Source organism: Solea solea, chromosome 8, assembly GCF_958295425.1.
Source record: "Solea solea chromosome 8, fSolSol10.1, whole genome shotgun sequence".
Taxonomy (NCBI): Eukaryota; Metazoa; Chordata; class Actinopteri; order Pleuronectiformes; family Soleidae; genus Solea; species Solea solea.
Window position 1 is genome coordinate 23711568 of NC_081141.1, and position 17459 is coordinate 23729026.

The following is a 17459-nucleotide window of genomic DNA, read 5'->3' on the forward strand; positions in this document are numbered from 1 at the left end:
CTGTGTGTGTGTGTGTGCATACAGCTGGACGAGACTTTTTCTGTGGTTCTCAGTAGCCACAGCACTCCACCCAGTCGCCTAGGCAACCACAGAGAGGTCAACATCACAGTGCGGAGGAATGACGACCCCTTTGGGGTCATTGGGTTCGTCCAGTCGGGACTGACAGTGGCCGTCAACGAGAGCAAAGGGAACAAGACGCACTGGGGTAAAATGAAGGAGTCACACTTGTCACACGGCATCACATTTACGTAAGGCGTGGCACATGAGCCTCATTGGAGCGAATCTTTATATGTGGACGATGAGTTAATAAACTAATAGAAAATGTTGTCTTTAATGTAGGAGTTAAAGCTGCTGAGTTGTACGCCGCTTTGTTCATCAGAAAACAGTCTCTGTCAAGCAGACCTGACTGAGGGAGCGTTTGTGTGTATACACCGGTAGAGCAGGGCCGGGAGGAAACAAGTTTACTCCATCACACTGAACAGAAGGACTGGTTTTTGAGAAGTAGAATAAACTTCTGAAACTTTTCAATATTAGTGTTGCTTTAAGCAAATCACTTCCTATGTGCAGTTCTGTAATATTGTCACGTGTAACAAGATCTAAACGCTGTTCTAAAAAAGAATTTCGGAGAGCGTAGGCATTTGTTTACATTTGAAAGTTACACACTACAGTTTTGATGCAAAATTAATCGTCCACGTGTTTGTTATTTTTGAGCTGTGTAACTTAACTATACAATTAAACCCTTGTCTAAACAAATGGGCGACTCTGAACCTCTTTCAGCTGTTTACCCCGTCATGAGAAACAGGGGACATTTCGGTGAAGTGTCTGTTTCGTGGGTCCTGGAGTCGGACCGGTCCGGAGACGTCAGCCCCCTCCAGGGAAGCATCACCTTTGAGGAGGGCGAGTACCTGAAAAACCTCACCGTCTTCTCAGTACCTGATGAGGTAAACATGAAGACTAAATCGACACGTTAAAACCACATTTTAAAGACTGTATTATTAATCATTATTTCATGTTTTTTTCCCCCCTTTTAAATTTAAGATCCCAGAGGACATGGAGAATTTCACCATCACACTGTTGAATGCTACAGGTGGAGCAAGACTTGGGAATGTACTTAGTGCCAACTTACAGATAAATGCGAATGATGATCCCATTTATTTTTCTGGTAAGGATTTCACCATATATGTGGTTTTCTGTCTGAATATCCTAACCTATTCTATTTTTCTTCTATTGGCCCATTCATTCATTCATTAAAAATGCTGCAGCCAAAGTTCTGACTGGGACCAAGAGAACAGAACACATCGTACGCTGACTGTCAGTACAGATCAGGATACTTTTTTGAATTCTACTGCTTGTTTACAAAGCCCTAAATATTATGCTTGCACATACATAGCTGTTATCAGAAAAATAATAGAAATGTCAGAAAAAAAATTTGTTCCTCAAATCAAAACCTCTGCAAATATTTGTATTTATAAAAACAAAACTTGTAATTTTCTTTCCCTTTTGGTTGCTAAGTTTTGTTATAATAAAGGATGGAGTGGTGTAAGTGGTGATAATTCCTGTTTCCTACAGTTTTTAATCAGGCTTTATGTGTAAATTGTGTTCTATAAATAAAGCTGTGTTGTCTATTTCCATCTCATTCTCACTGGATCTAGAACCTGTTGTCGTGCGGCTGCAGGAAGGAGGCGTGGCCAACTTCACCGTTCTGAGAGCAGGGCAGGCCGACTTTGTTGCCACGGTGATGTACCGTGTCGAGTACGGGGATGCGTCACCAGGCGACCTCACCTTGCTGAGTAATGACACGTTGCTGGTGTTTGACGTGGGCGAGTGGGTGAAGAACATCTCTGTGGCAGTGGAGGACGACAACATACCAGAGACTGATGAACCTTTTCACGTTCTTCTCTTCAATGCTACCGGTGAGTGTACCCTGGACCCTTGGACCCTTAATATTGGGTCCATAATTGTCTTAATATCAGCTGTATATGTACAGAAGGACGTAGCTGAGTTAGTTATTTAACATTATCCATGCTTATATAAAAAGCTCTCCTAATCCCAGCATTGTGTGTCGGGGATGGGAATGAAAGACCACCGGGAACCAACAGGACCTTTTAATTACCAGACTCCGGACACACAAAGACCAGACACTCCACTCGCTGGCCTCTTTTATGTTCCCGGATTGACGTGGAGTGGAGTCGAGTAAGGGTTAGCCCCTGGTTCATGCCAGTGGCTTGTCCTTTATGTTGGAAATGTGTTAAAAGTCAATAACCCTCATGTTAGGAGTCACTCAAACTGGGGATCTTGACACTCTTTACCTCTGCCTGTTTAATTATGAGCAGATTTGCATGTCTGTGTGTGCATGTCGTCTGGCAACTTGAAGTATGTGCTCGTCTGGTGTTATTGACGCTATGGGGGCAGCAAAACATTCCCTTGTGTTTCTGCTTAATTTCTATGAAAACATAAAAGCGGTTGTTTATTGTAGCAGCGTCTTCAGCTTCTTCTCCTTTCACAAGACTTTATTTTTGGACTCTTGTTGTTTTCATGAATGAGAATTCCACATGTTGTGGGCACTGGAGAGCTGGAGAGCGGAGATGGAGATGGCGCCCCATCGAGCAAAAGAGCCCGTTGCAGTGACCCGGGTTTGATTCCACCCGCTGTCCTTTGCTGCGTGTCCCCCCCCCCTTCACGCTTCACAGTCCAATAAAATATCTCCCCACATGGTGTAGCTGCTTTAGCTACAGTATGTAAATGGCAGGACATCATACCAGCGTGATGCAGTGTTGCCCGCCAATAGATCAATTCCTGAGTTTTCTTCTCATTGTATTCAATAAAGCCCTCAATTCAATTCAAATTATGAACAATGCGGTGCATTATTTGTTGAAACAGGAAACCCAAACGGCCTTGAATGCTCTCTGTGTTACATTATATTTTGCATGATATATTTAAAAATGGTGCATTTGGTGATTATTATTTTTTTGTTCTTTCCCCCATTCCATTCATGTTGACCGCTCAATGTGTTTAGCTCCATGCTAATAGAAGAATGCCAAAATAAAGTGCATCAACAGTGCACATTGGTTTATTTTTACTGTACTGCTCAGCAGAAACAGGACACTAAAGAGCCCAGCGTCCCATGGGTGCTTGTCCGTCTTTATGTGCTGCCTCTACAGAGTGGAGACACACTATATTGAGTAAAAGAGGCCAGCGCTGCACCGCAAACTGTTTTGCAGGCAAGTCTCTGTTTTAATTTATGACAGAAAATGCATAAAAGTAATGAAAAACATCACAGTAGACACATGTGGAGCCACTAAACAAATGAATTTATAAAAATAAGTTTACACATGGCAAGAAAGCATAATAAAATGTCATATTAAAGGAGGCTACAGCACAAAACGTTAAGGTCATGACCCTCTTCACTGGTGTAGCACAGCAGAAAGGGAGGATATACAAGATAACAAGTAACCCAAGAGATACAGTTGATCACTGCTGTTTCAATAGTTAATTTTTTTTTACATAAATGATAAATTGTACTGTTTACTCGTCAATGAGGCATCCTGAGACTTTGACATTGTAACATACATCCCTAACCCTGATGCTATGTTTGTCTGCACAGGCGATGCTGTTGTTTACGGCGCACACACGGCTACCGTGGTGATCGAGGCCAACGATGATGCCAATGGGATTTTCTCCCTGGAATCGGCAGAGAAGCCTGTTGACGAGGGCAACACCAACGATTTTTAGTAAGGGACTTGTCCTCAAGTCACATTTCCTTTGTCGCCCATTTAAAATTCTGTGCAAACCTTTGTTTTCACCAGTATTTTATAAATTCAATCATTACCTTTTTTTGTCTTTATTCCTCAGTGTCCTGCGTGCAAGGGGCCATTTCGGAAATGTGACGGTTTACTGGCAGCTGTTTGCCAATGACTCGGTGACTCCTCTGGAGGAAAACCAGGAGTTTACCAACACATCTGGCTTCATCACCTTCGTGACGGGGGAGGAGACCAAGCCCATCACCCTGGAGGCCATTTCCGATAAGCTTCCAGAGTTCAATGAGTTCTTCGTCCTCAGGCTGGTGAATATCTCAGGTGAGGTCAAGATTGCCCCATGTCAGACATGTAATATAATTTGAGTTATCAGTCTAGGTGCTCAGTATTAGGGTTCCCTTTACACAGTAATTCAGCTGTTGCTCATACAATTTCTTTAAGGTGGTTTCCCTGGAGAAGGCGGACAACTGGCCGAGACTTCCCTGAATGCCTCGGTTCTCATCCCTTTCAATGATGACCCATTTGGCGTCTTTGCCATCGCTGACAGCAACCTGGACCAAGAAGTAGCTGAAGACGTACTCTCAGACGATGACATGTCTGACGTCACTTCCTTCACCATCCTCCGACAGCAGGGTACTTTTGGTGATGTGCGGGTTGCCTGGGAGATCGTTTCTGGCCACTTCCCACAGGGCCTTCCTTTGATGGATGACCTGCTCCTTCAAGCTTCCTTCCCAGATGAGGTGGAGCTCAAGCCTCATGCCAGGAGACACCACTCAGCCACAGACACGTGGTTTTTCTCTGGGCTCCCAGGATCTTATGGGACTATTTCGCCCGAAGATGGGCCTGCTGCTGTCAGCAACTTCACCTTCTCTGCTTGGCTCGTGCCCAGACCAGACACAGATGGCTTTGTTGTCTCCAAAGGAACCAGGAATGGGACCTTTTATTATGGAGTGAAGGTCCACACTAATGAGTCTCATGTCACGGTCATGCTGTACTATACAGTAACAGGATCTAACAACACGTATGTGGCCAAGGCCAGTGCTGAGAAGTTCATAGAGGAGAACACATGGTCACAAATCATCATAACTGTTGATGATGGGATTATCGAGTTCTTCTTGGATGGCAGCCGCATTCCTGGTGGTTTGAAGAGCATCAAAGGAGAAGGCATCAGTGATGGTAAGTAGTTCCCTGGTCTTGTATGTCTCATATGACTCATATGTGTGAGTGAATCCATAACCTGGTTCACATTAAAATGTATCACAAATCACAAATTTCAGGAAAAGAAAATGTGTATTTAAGGATGTGTTATTGTTCCATTTACCATTTTCGTTTGTCAGAAACTAAACATGAAACAATTATACTTAATTTATACTAAACATCTCAAGTTTTAAAGCTACCCGATGGCTACATAGTTAACTTGGAAAGGAAGGGTGAGGTGAGGTGAGGGATATTCACCTGCAACCTCCAACCTTACCCATAGATGCTTCTGCTTCCCATCTATTATTGTGGTCTTATTTGCTTCTTGCCCTAAGCTGATGAATGTTCTGGTGTCCTCATCAGTCCACACTTTGTCCTCCTTTGTTCTGCCATGTTTTCAGTGCAGGGAAATGCAGAAGCTGTAGTGATATTTCCTTAAAAATGATTTCTAAAAAAAAAAGGAAGCACTTATTTGCATTTACCTTTATCGATACGCCAATTTTTCCACCTCTCTCAAGCTCAAGCTTCAAAGAAGTCAATGAGGTAGCAACCCATTCAGTCTACTGTTTTAGTAGTTAGTCATATCAAGAGAGTTTGATATCAATAATACATTTTAAAGGCAATATCTTCTGATACAGATCTCGTGCATCCATACTTTTTATTTACTGCTATTTTAGCACAATTGTTGGTGTCACAGAGGCTTGTTGAGTTTTATTTTATTTAACCTTTTAATTAAAAGTCCCAGTGAGATGAATAACCTCTTTTTTTCGAGGCAGCCCTGGTTAAAAACGGCCGGCGGCACAAATAAAACACCACCACGTTGCAGACATGATGATGTCATTGACGCTGTATTCGAACATTTGAGCATCTGCTTTTGTGTCCGTGTGTGACTTTCTGGGAAAGCGTTCTTCAAAGCGTCTCTCTCATTGTTAACATGTGGAAGGACAAGAATACCAATCTCCTTGCATATTTACAAGTATGAATTAATTCACACTGACACACAAGCACCTTCCCTTCAGTCGCCGTCCCATTGTTCACAATTTCAACTCTGCGACGCTTCAGTGACCCCTTTAGCCTCGCCACTGCTGGATATTGTTACTGCTAAATAGAATCAGTCGGCATCTTCTTTTCTCGCTATTCTCTCTGATTAATGGAGACAATAGTGGCAGCCTGTGCTGGAGAAAGTAGTCCCAGAGAGGATATGCCCCAGTGGCTCTTTGGCTAACTTCAATCACAGTAGATATATTTATATATAATCAGTGTTATTGTTGGGTTTTGGTTCATGGCATGTGTTATTGTTGGTTACTGGTAACTTGACCCATGGATGGATTACTTTGTGTGTACACATCATGGCAGATTTTTTTACAGAAAGAGGAAACAACGGGGCAAAAGAGGTGAAAGTAAATGAGAAATGAGGACAGTCATGTTTTACATTATTATACAGTATATTGTAGATCTCATCCTCGGTTAAAAGAAATCTCTGTCAATTGTGAACATTTGATTAATTGTATAGTGCCAAATTCCAACATACATTATCTCAAGACACTGCACATAGTAAGGCAAAGCCTTTTCAACATTATAGAGAGAAGAGAAACCCAACAATTCACACAATGAACAAACACTAGGCATCAGTGGAGAGAAAAAACTCACTTTTAACAGGAAGAAATCTCTGATAGAACCAAACTCAAAGATGTACAGCCATCTGCCTAGACGGGTTGGTGTGAAAGGAAAAATTTATGGAGAAGATAAAAAGGAAAAGAAAGAAAGAAAAAAGAAAAAGAAAGGACAAGAGGAAATTACACAAATGCCGAAATGTAAATGTATAATTTCATGTAACCGGCATATTGCCACCAAGCAATATATGAACCAAAATGTCTTCCTTTTATTTTGAAAGTGATATCTGTTACATGGTTACATCCTTGTGTGTTGTCTTTGTAGAGTTCATAAAGTTCATACATGTAAAACATGTACAACAGTGACTTTAAGCATTTAAAACTGTTACTGCTATCCCATTTCAAAACACTGCAGAGCGTTGCCAAAGTTTTCCGTAACACAGAAAGAGCTGCAATTGAGTGCCAAAATATGAGTTCGTACTGGGGTTGCAAAAATTAAATAAAGTTCCCAATCCCATGAAAAGTTCCTGGAAATGTACCAAAAATGTTAAGCCCATTTGCAACCCTAGTTCATACATACACAAACATAACTGCCCCACAACAAAAACAGCTATACGATGACAACATGACATTATTTACTGTATGTTGAATATCTTGTGATAGTTTTGTTGTTCTCAATATTTTTCCCGTGATGCACAAAGCTTAAAATGGAAAAATACTAGTTGGTTTCACAACAGTACTGCTGAACTAAATTAATGATGTACTAAACCCTCCTGTAGGAGGCACAGTGTTGTTTCCTTTCAAAAATATGAGAACATATCCATGTGTATTAAAGAGAAAGAGACTGCAGAAGCTGCATCTTTTTTTCTTCTCTTGTGTGAGACATTTCTGAGAGGGGTAGTGAGGCTTTTTGATTCAGAAAAGTTCAACATTTGTGACCCATAGCTGCAGCTCACTGTCAACAGTCCAAACATAAACAGAGTTTGTGGCCTGCAAATGAAAATTAAGATTTGATTTAACATATCAGGGTCATTTTTATAACCTAATGTAATAGATTTCTTACATATAGCCCCTTTTAAAACTATTTTTAAGTTCAGTTTGCAATATTGAGCAATGTTTCTTTGCATATTTCTATCCCAAGGACCTGCACCAGTGTTTATTGGATCAGATCCTGACGGCGAACAGCGCTACACAGGACTCCTCCAGGATGTTCGCTTGTACCAGGCTAAGCTGAACCGCAGCCACATCCACGAGCTTCACACCCAGCCCGCTAAGTCGGACCTGCGAGTCATCTCCGGTTACCTGCGCTATCGCCAAGATGAGCGGCAGAAGTCGTTTGTGGTGGAGGTCAGGGATGACGAGGAGGAGGAGGGCGAGGAGGTGTTTTATCTACAGCTGGTGGCAGCGCACGGCAGAGCCCGCATACCCCTCCCCAGACCTACAGCCATTCTGCGCGTCATGAAGAGTGACAATGCCAACGGGCTCTTTGGATTCACCGGAGCCTGCATACCTGATGTAAGTTCAGCCGGTCGCACATAGGTATGGCCATAGTTACTGTGTTTTTGTAAACACCCTCACAAACACTGTGACACATTGTGACAGTAAAATGAAGTCCTCTTTATTGAGGTGTAGGGTCACTGAGTGAAATGGTTGCATTTCCATTAAGAATAGTACCAAAAATGAGCAGCCCCAAGAGTGAAATGGTCCCACGACAAAAAAAAGAGCTGCTGTATCTCCTCCATTGTTGTCTTTTGTGTCACTTGCTTGCTTCAGGAGCTTGAACTTAACCACCTTTAACCACAGTTCCAGAATGAATCTGTCAGGTCGTTTTTAGATTCAGACAACCTCCCTGTTTTTTATTAAAAAAAATGTCACTGCATCAATAAGTCATGGACGTCTGGGGTTTAACGCAGACTTTTACTTTTCTTCTTTCACCCTCTGACCAAAAGGTTGATTTAGCATTGGATGCTGTTCATTACACTAGTTTACACTAAAAATGTTCCTGTAAAAAAATTGATGCCGGTAAACAATATTTGCAGAATGTCTCCAAAAATACCAATATCGTGGTAAATGGACAGTCAGGGGGCTTAAACAACTTTGAATTTACAGAAACTCGGCCGTCCCACTGTTGTTTTCTTTGCTATTTATACATTACACTCTCTCACCTTAATAAATACAAGAAAAACCAATCATTTCCCCCTTAGGAAGCCTTAATATGCCGCTTTTTCCGTTTAAAAGCAACATTGCAGTAAAGTAAAATGCTGTCGCTGATGTTAAAGCTCACATCGACTATAGATGGTGATTCGGCGCGAAGTCTGACTCTACATAATCACCAAGTCAGTGACAGTAATTGTCGTCACTCTGTTGTGTGTGCAGAGAAAACATATGCACGGAGACACGTGTAACGTTAACCCAAAGGTTTGTCGCTCCCTGTCCTGCTGCATATTTCATCAGGCTTCATGCCCGACTGCGGGATGTGTGCGCTCCTCTCAGGTGGAGCGACAGCTGGTGAGGCTGCAGCAGGTTCTGACGGTCAGGGGCATTCCTATAGAAGTCTATCAGGAGTTCCAGCACTATGCAAACGGAGGATCTTGTTCCCCCCGTTTCTCTCGGCACAACAGGTGGCAGAGCTGTGGATGACATTCCAGGAGAACCGGAGAATCTTCATTATATCTTAGATCCTGTGGGGATCAGGTGCTGCCTCCCTAAATCACTTAATTGTTGTGCTGGAATTAGACTGAGCCTTTAGTGTAGTAGGTAACATTAACTTATTTAAGCATAACAAATGAACTAACTAACGTTGTTTTCATTGTCAATTAATCGAGGACTTAAACTGTTAAAGTCCATTTGTTATTCGGAGTGAAAGAAACCAGAAAATATTCACATATAAGACGCTGAAAAGTCAGAAGATTTGTTTTAATTATTAAAAAAAACACTCAAACTAATAAGATTATCAAAAATAGTTGACGATTAATTTAGTAATCGATTAATATTCGAATATTTGCTGCAGCAAATAAGTGACCAGAGCTAATATTGCTTATTGCTTGGTTTAAAAGTGATGATTTATGCACCAATTACTCACTTAATTGATTATTGATCGATCACTACAGTAACTGACACTCACTAAGTTGCTTTTTTTTCAGCTTTGAAAATCAAAAATCATTAAAGCTGGTTAATTTTTGTTGGCAAACACTGATTAGCATTTTTCAGGCTTTTATGGACCGAACAACTGATCATTTGATTTTGAAAATAATCCACAAATGAATCAATGATGAGAATAATTAGCGCTGCTCATTGTGCTACAACATTTCTTTTGTAAAATTTATGACAGATTTAAAACGTTTGGAACTGACTTAATCCACTTTATCGAAACAACTTTTACTATTTTCTGCATATTCCACAGTATTTCAGTGTTACTTTGAATTGCAATATACTGTTTTGTAAGTAGTGAATCCTTACACTTATCATTACTGGGTAAAGTAAGAAAAGTATGAGATTAGATTAAAATTGGACTTAATTGATCCCATACTGGATAATTTCACGCAGTATTTCACTATGATATAACATAGGCAATATAAAATATACAGAAAACAGGGATGCAAAAAGTGTTTATGAATATCAAAAGTACCCTCATGAATCTTTTACATGTTTGCATGTGTTACGCACATAAATGAACACCTTAGTTTTATGCTCGTCTCACTGTGGAAGTGACAGAACAGGAGAAAAGTGCAGTAACACACACTTATTGCATTATTGAGTGGATTTTAACAGTTTTCTTTGTCTTTTCTGTTTTTGTTCTCCTAGACCACTGACGAGGGCTCCACCGTCTCCTGTGTGATCGAGCGTATGCGAGGATCTCTGGACCACGTTTACGTCAACTACACTGTTACACAACCCCCTGATGGTGTGAGCAGAGAGACGGACGCCCATCAGGATTTTGTCAACGCCACTGGAGCCGTGCTTTTCACGCCTGGACAGCGTTCTGAGGTGAGTGAACTCTGCACGTCTTTGGTCTCTGTGTCACGTGGTATAAAACTCATTCACACAGTTCAAAGTCACACAGTGGGTAATAACACAAGTAAGTAGTAACTAGTAAGCTGTGTTTACTCACTGGTGTATGATTTAAAATAAATACAGCTCGTCCAGTTCATCAGCAGCATTTTCCTGTCAACTAATTCCAATGCTTCTTGGTAACTAGCCCCACCTAGTGGTTATGATGCCTGTGTGAGTCAACAGGTGTCAGCCGTACATGAAGAAATACATTATATAGACAAATAGATGCAGAATTTATCATATTTTTTAGTATAATTTAGACTAGGGATGTGATCTCAAGATACTTTCACAGTTCAATTCAATCAATACACCTTAATTTATCTCAATGACTCATAATTAATTTGATTATTTCTGCCTGTTAACATTATAAATAGGGTGAGAATGATCATTTTCATTATTATTATTTATTGATTCTAATTGAATATATATCTGTGTGGAACCAGGAAAATCCTTCTATGTAATCTTTATGCATCAATAGAACAATATTAACAAAAATATTGGCTGAGACGGAGCTGTGTTGTCTGAAAGGAAGGAAGAGAGAGATGTGACACAGTAATCAGCTGTTCCTCTGTGCCTCCTGCTGACTTGTCTTGGAAGTTAAGGGTTATTTTCCACTCTGCTTCATGCATCTCTAGACAAAAATTGAGAAGTAAATGATTAATTTAGACAGGCAGCTGTGACTGTAGACCATGCGGCTCTGTCCAGCTGAGAGGAGCAGAGAGTGACAGACTCTTATGTTTCTTGTGGGTTTAACAGTGGAATATAGAGGAAAGATTGTAATACATTTTATTAAAATGATTTTTCCACATTGATACATGATCTGTCAAGAGAGAGAAACGTTTTATTTCCCCCACCACCAGTGTCTCTCCGCACTGGAGAACAGAACCAAGAAGCACATCTTTCTTTCAGGTGCTGAACCTGTTGGTGTTGAATGACGACCTCCCGGAGCTGGCGGAGACTTTCCAGATCACACTGGTGTCGGCAGACTCCGGTGACGGGAAGCCTGGTTCCACTCCCACCAGCGGTGCAAGCATCGACCCAAATAACTCCGTTAACACCGTCACTGTTACAGCAAGCGACCATCCTTATGGTATGTTACTCACATGCCTTAAAAAGTGTCTTGCTCAAGGACACACATTAAACCCACAACCTTCCTGTTGAAAGACAACTCGCCCTACCACTGAGCTACCATGGCGTAATCCTTATTCCTCACTTTTGTTGTACTTTTACTTCTAAAACTTAAGTACATGTTATATCAGAAAATGACTTAAGTACAGTACATGTCATATACTTTAAGACTTTTACTTAATAGTAAGAATATAAAAAGTTCCTTCAACCAAAGTCATTTTCTGGTAAGACACTTGTACAAGGTACTTTATACAAGACTGACAACACTATACTGAGAAACACAGAGTTTTGTGAACTCATTTGACGATGGTTTGAATCCTAAAGACATTTGTATCTGTTCAAAAGTTACGCACTACAGTTTAAAATGTTCCATATTTATAGGATTATGTTGTTTTAAGTGGATTATTTGTTACTCCTCCTCCGTTCTTTGTCCTCCTTTCTATCTTTCCTCTTTCCTTGCATATAACTATACCTCACATTACATACTATATTGTGTCCTCCTTTCAGGCTTGCTGCAGTTTCAGTCCAGTCTTCCAGGAGAGGGTTTGATTCCCCCAGCAGTAGAACCCGCTCACGTCACTGTCGCAGAGGAAGTCGGTCAAGTCCGTCTGCCGGTGGTCCGGGCCCAAGGCCTTTTGGGACGGGTCATGGTTGGATACAGGACAACCCCGTACACAGCATCCAGTCCTGAAGACTACGAGGTCAGTTCACGCTCACTGACTCACACCACAGTGATGAGATGAAGAGAATATATTTAGTTTTCTTCTTTCCGCAGGACTCGGAAGGCATATTGGAGTTTCTTCCAGGAGAGAGGTTAAAGTTCGTCTCTGTGACCATCGTAGACAATCCTGTCCCTGAGCTGGACAAGATCTTCAGAGTAGAGCTCTACAATGCCGAAGGAGGAGGTAAGGATTTCGAGTCCCTGACATGGATTTTATTAGAAACCTGTTTCCTAGTTGTCGCTGGACTGACCCTGTGTTCCTGCCCGCTGTTTCTGTGTGCTGTGTTCCTGTGTGCTTTCCTGTACCTACCTGCTCAACTGCCCTTCCATTTGCCCTTTCAACTCCATTCTCCTGGTGTGTGACGCGTGTTTGTGATCCGTCAGTGGATCAGTTTCTTCATGGTGAAGGAAGTGGTAGTGGGGAGAGTGACTCTGACTTCCTCCTCCCGTCTTTTCTCCATCATGGTAAGTATCTCCCCTCCTTTTCTTTCCCAGAATGCCTTTAGTCTCTGTTGTTTCCCACTGTCAACAACAAAATTCCCCTATCGTTGTGAAGCTTTCTGTCCTCACATAAAAACAATTTTTGGCACTTTGAGTGATTTCAAGGATTTCAATTGAATTTTTCGAGGTAGAGGCCAAATGTTACCATTTTCAATTCATTATTTCAGACAAGTTTCCTCACTTTTGTTCTCAACAACTTGATCATGCTGCCAAGTCACTATTTATGTGCACCGTAATGCAGACACGAAATGCAGGTCGGACAGACAAGAGCATAAGTAATGTCTTTTGAATGTATTTATGTATCCTTTCTTATTATTACTCAGTGGAAAATTGGATAATCAACCAAACATATTTTACGTTTCCATATATTTATATTTCCCTTCCTTAAAATCGCTCGACCTTTAATGCGTATACAAACAAGGACACATGTGGAGGTGTGTGAGTGTACACGCTGGTGTGTTATTTACATTGCACTGTGACGTCCTGTGAAAAGAATCCAAGGAGAGCGATGTGGGAAAAGCAAATAACCTTTCATTGAGTGTTGTGTCGCAGACCACAGAGTCTCACACAACGTTTGTCGTGTTGTCTCTTGTTCTGAAAGAATAACCTCACACTCACACAGTTCAAAGATGCTCTTTGCTGTAAAATCACTACATTACGTGTCAAGAAGATGCAGACTATTGTGTATATATATATATATATATATATATATATATATATATATATATATATATATATATATATATATATTTATCATTATTTTAAAAAGTAACACAGGGTTATATCTGGTGTTTTGTGTGCAGCCAGCTTGGGAGTTGCGTCCCGTATCACGGTGACGATCGCCGCCTCAGATGACGCTCATGGAGTTTTTCAGTTTAGTCCCGAGTCGCTGTCAGTTAACGGGACAGAACCTGAAGATGGAGGCAGCTCTGTGATCCTGCAGGTCAGTGCGACACACAGTTTAAATGGCAAAGTTGACTTTTGTTAGTGAATAATTGTTGTTGGATTATCGTCTTTTGGTGTCTCGCAGGTGGACCGTTCCTTTGGTGACCTCTCCAATGTAACCGTGTACTGGGAGGCCGATCCCAGCTCGGAGCAGGAGCTCCTCAGCAGGTTCGGGAACATCACGTTCGGCATTGGTCAGACGTCGGAGAACATCGTCATCGCTGTGGCTCAGGATGACATTCCCGAGCTGGACAAGAGCTTCACTGTGTCCTTGGTGAACGTCTCCCATGGTCGTCTGGGTGTCGAGACGTCTGCTACTCTCACTGTGTTCGCGAGCGACGATCCTTACGGTGTTTTTGTGTTCGCAAATGCAACAAGGTCCGTCCGACTTCCTGAAGGTGACTCAACCGTCTCCCTTACCATCCTCCGAGTACGAGGCCTGATGGGTCAGGTATGTTGACCCTGATATTATGCAGATGGTGACTTGTGACCAGATTATCTGATGCTTTTCTTTTCTTTCCTTTCTTTTTTAGGTGCGAGTCACGTATGCGACACTAAATGAGGCCGATCCGGAACCTTACAGTATCCCCGGTGTGGGCCGAGCCACTGAAGGGCGGGATTTTGTTCCCCTCCAGGATTCCGTTGTCTTCTCGGCCAATCAGAGTGAAGCAAACATCACCCTCCACGTGTTGGACGACGAGGATCCAGAGAGGGACGAGGCGGTGTTTGTGAAGTTGATCAACGTTCAACTCATCAGTGGAGAGCAGGAGAGACTCAGTAAGATACTGACACTGAGATTTAGGGATGCGTGTCATTGGGACTGATCTGATATCCATGGCAACAGCGCTGTGACATCAGCTGTTGAGTCATATTTACTTCTGTGGCTGCTGTTTGACTGTAGCCTCTGAGATTATTTAGCACAGGCCGGGTTTCTCAGCCCTGCTCCTGGGGACCCACTGCCCTGCATGATTTATGTTTTCTTGCACCTGATTTCAAATAAATGTGTCATTATCAGGCTACCACAGTGCTTACTGATGAGCTGACCATTTGAATCAGGTGTGTTGGAGCAGGGAAACATCTAAAACGTGCAGGGCAGTGGGTCCCCTGGACCAGGATTTAAAAAAAAAAAATTTAGTAGCTCCACATTTACCACCAACGAGTGATACCTTCAGACGTTCTGTAGCAGCAGCAGAAACATTAGCAGTGTGTTTATAGACTGTTGTTTTTGTAAGTGATTATGGGGTTGTAGCCCTTTTACTGGCAGCCACATTTGTCTTACGCATGATTATACACATGATTTAAGTTGCTGTGTTTTTCACTAAATTTAGCGCATGTGAGCACAAACATGCTGCTGCAGAGCAATGTTATACCTTGCAGTTCTGTTAGCAGCAGCGTTCGTGTTGCCACAACACTAAAACGCAGCAGTGCCTGTTTTGTGAGATGGCTAAAGAGTAAACAAACATCGCATGTATTTGCCCAATCCTTTAGAGCTGCAACTATGGATTATTTTCATATTTGATTATTTTCTTGATTAAGTGAGTATTTGTTTGGTCCATAAAACATCAGAAAATTTTGAAAAATGGAACTAATGATGTATTCTTTTGTCCAGAAACCAACATGTTTCAGTTTTAATGATTTCTTTGTCAAATCGAGCAACAAAACCAGAAAATATTCACTTGTAAGAATCTAAAATATCAGTAAGCTCGTATTAATGATTAAAAAAAACCTCTAAAACCGAATAATTGAATATCAAACTAGTTGATGATTAATTTAGTAATTAATTAATAATCGATTCATTGAATTATTGATGTAGGCCTATCATCAGCATTTAGCTTTTTCTAATTCTCAGTCATTCAAGAAGCAAAGTTAGACCAAAAGCTGAAATTTTTTGGTCCCGACCGATCGAGACCGAATGAGTATCCGTTCACCCGTACTGAGATTTCACCTGGAGAACTCATCTAAGATATTATGATAACACTCAAATCCTCAAACATCCCTGTATTTTCCCCCTCTAGTTCCCAGTTCCCCTTCTCTGGGCCCCAACTCTGACACTGTAGCCCAGGTGACATTGCAGGCCAGCGACGATGCGTTTGGAGTCCTCCAACTGTCGGCGTCTGCCGTCAGCGTAGCCGAGGACTACGTCGGGCCCATAATAAACGTCACGCGTGTCGGGGGGATCTTTGCCGACGTCTCTGTCAAGTTCAGAGCTGTGCCTTTAACTGCCAGAGTCAGTAAGTGTTGGCCACTTTGCATGGATACAGAATATTTCTCTCTCTGTGGCTGATGTGAGATGAACATATGAGTATCATTCTCATCCTCTAGGCGACGACTACAGCGTCGCCTCCAGTGATGTCGTCCTTCTGGAAGGGGAGTCCAGTAAATCTGTGCCCGTCTACGTGATCAATGACTTGGTTCCTGAGCTCGAGGAGACTTTTCTCATCCAGCTGATCAACCAGACCACCGGAGGAGCTCTGCTGGGGGAGCTCACGCGTGCCATCATCACCATACTGCCCTCCGATGACCCTTTTGGTGCCTTTGGTCAGTAGTAAGGAGACACTGATACCACTCACTTTTGTCTCACTTTGACTGTGAACAAAATACAACTTTAGATTCTCTTGCTGCTGTTAAAACATTTGCAGTCCCCTCCAAAAGTATTGGAAGAGTGAGGCTTTGTTTCCAAAATTTTTGCTGTAAAACATATAGGGTCGTCATCAGAAGATGAGGACATCAGTATTTCAGTTTTATTTCCAGATATTTACGTCAAGATATGTTAAAGGACTCAGAAGATAGCCTTTTGAATGGAACACCAAATTGTTAGGCAAGCAAACCTATTGGAACAGATAGAAATGAATAATACTCAGTTTTTTATTTTTGCCGTGTGTGGTGTTGGTTCTTTAGAGAGATGTTTTATCAAATTACTTGTGTTGAAGGAGATAATATTATGTTTTTGCCCTTCTTCTTGACAGTCTAGGATCACACGGGTTGCAGTCTGCTTCTTTTTTTGAAGTATTTCCAAACTGCCACACACCTGCACAGCTCACTTGAAGATGCATAAAGTGGTATCAGGTGCAGCAGTGTCGAAGTAGTAGTAATTTTTCTAGTGTCAGACCCGAGACTCGTATCAGTATTGGTTCATCCATAGTCAGTAGACATCATCACGTTTCAGTAGGCCTACTTGGAATGTATGTTGCCATATTTCTCATATAACTTGTGCTCTTCGTTTGTTTTCATTTCATCTAGTCTTCCAGGCCGTTCCCATCACCATAGAGGAACCAGGATCTAACGCCGTTGAGGTCACGCTGCCAATAGTGCGCAATGCTGGGACAATCGGCACGGTGGTGGTGAAGTGGCAGGCGACCGTCGATGGTCGACTTGCTGTGGGGGACGTCAGCCCGACATCAGGAGACGTGACATTCGCTCCCGGCGAAACCATGAAGACGCTGCGAGTCGGGGTCTTAGCTGACGACGTACCGGAAATCACTGAGGTGAAAAAAAGCTGACACTTTGAAATATGTGTCATCATTTTTATTTGCCCTCTTCCTGACA

General features: G+C 41.9%; 1 protein-coding gene across 2 annotated transcripts in view; it reads left to right on the forward strand.

Annotated features, from left to right (window-relative positions):
* adgrv1 (adhesion G protein-coupled receptor V1) overlaps nt 1-17459 on the forward strand; it is a 148436-nt gene that overhangs the window by 44161 nt on the left and 86816 nt on the right. For both annotated transcript variants that reach the window (XM_058636829.1, XM_058636830.1), the window contains 19 exons: nt 25-205; nt 778-941; nt 1039-1162; nt 1653-1913; nt 3605-3731; nt 3853-4076; nt 4197-4931; nt 7707-8080; nt 10370-10552; nt 11528-11708; nt 12254-12447; nt 12522-12651; nt 12852-12932; nt 13772-13911; nt 13999-14364; nt 14447-14690; nt 15929-16144; nt 16236-16451; nt 17154-17398. In XM_058636829.1, coding sequence (XP_058492812.1) covers nt 25-205; nt 778-941; nt 1039-1162; nt 1653-1913; nt 3605-3731; nt 3853-4076; nt 4197-4931; nt 7707-8080; nt 10370-10552; nt 11528-11708; nt 12254-12447; nt 12522-12651; nt 12852-12932; nt 13772-13911; nt 13999-14364; nt 14447-14690; nt 15929-16144; nt 16236-16451; nt 17154-17398 — 4386 coding nt within the window. The remainder of the gene's footprint in view (nt 1-24; nt 206-777; nt 942-1038; nt 1163-1652; nt 1914-3604; nt 3732-3852; nt 4077-4196; nt 4932-7706; nt 8081-10369; nt 10553-11527; nt 11709-12253; nt 12448-12521; nt 12652-12851; nt 12933-13771; nt 13912-13998; nt 14365-14446; nt 14691-15928; nt 16145-16235; nt 16452-17153; nt 17399-17459) is intronic.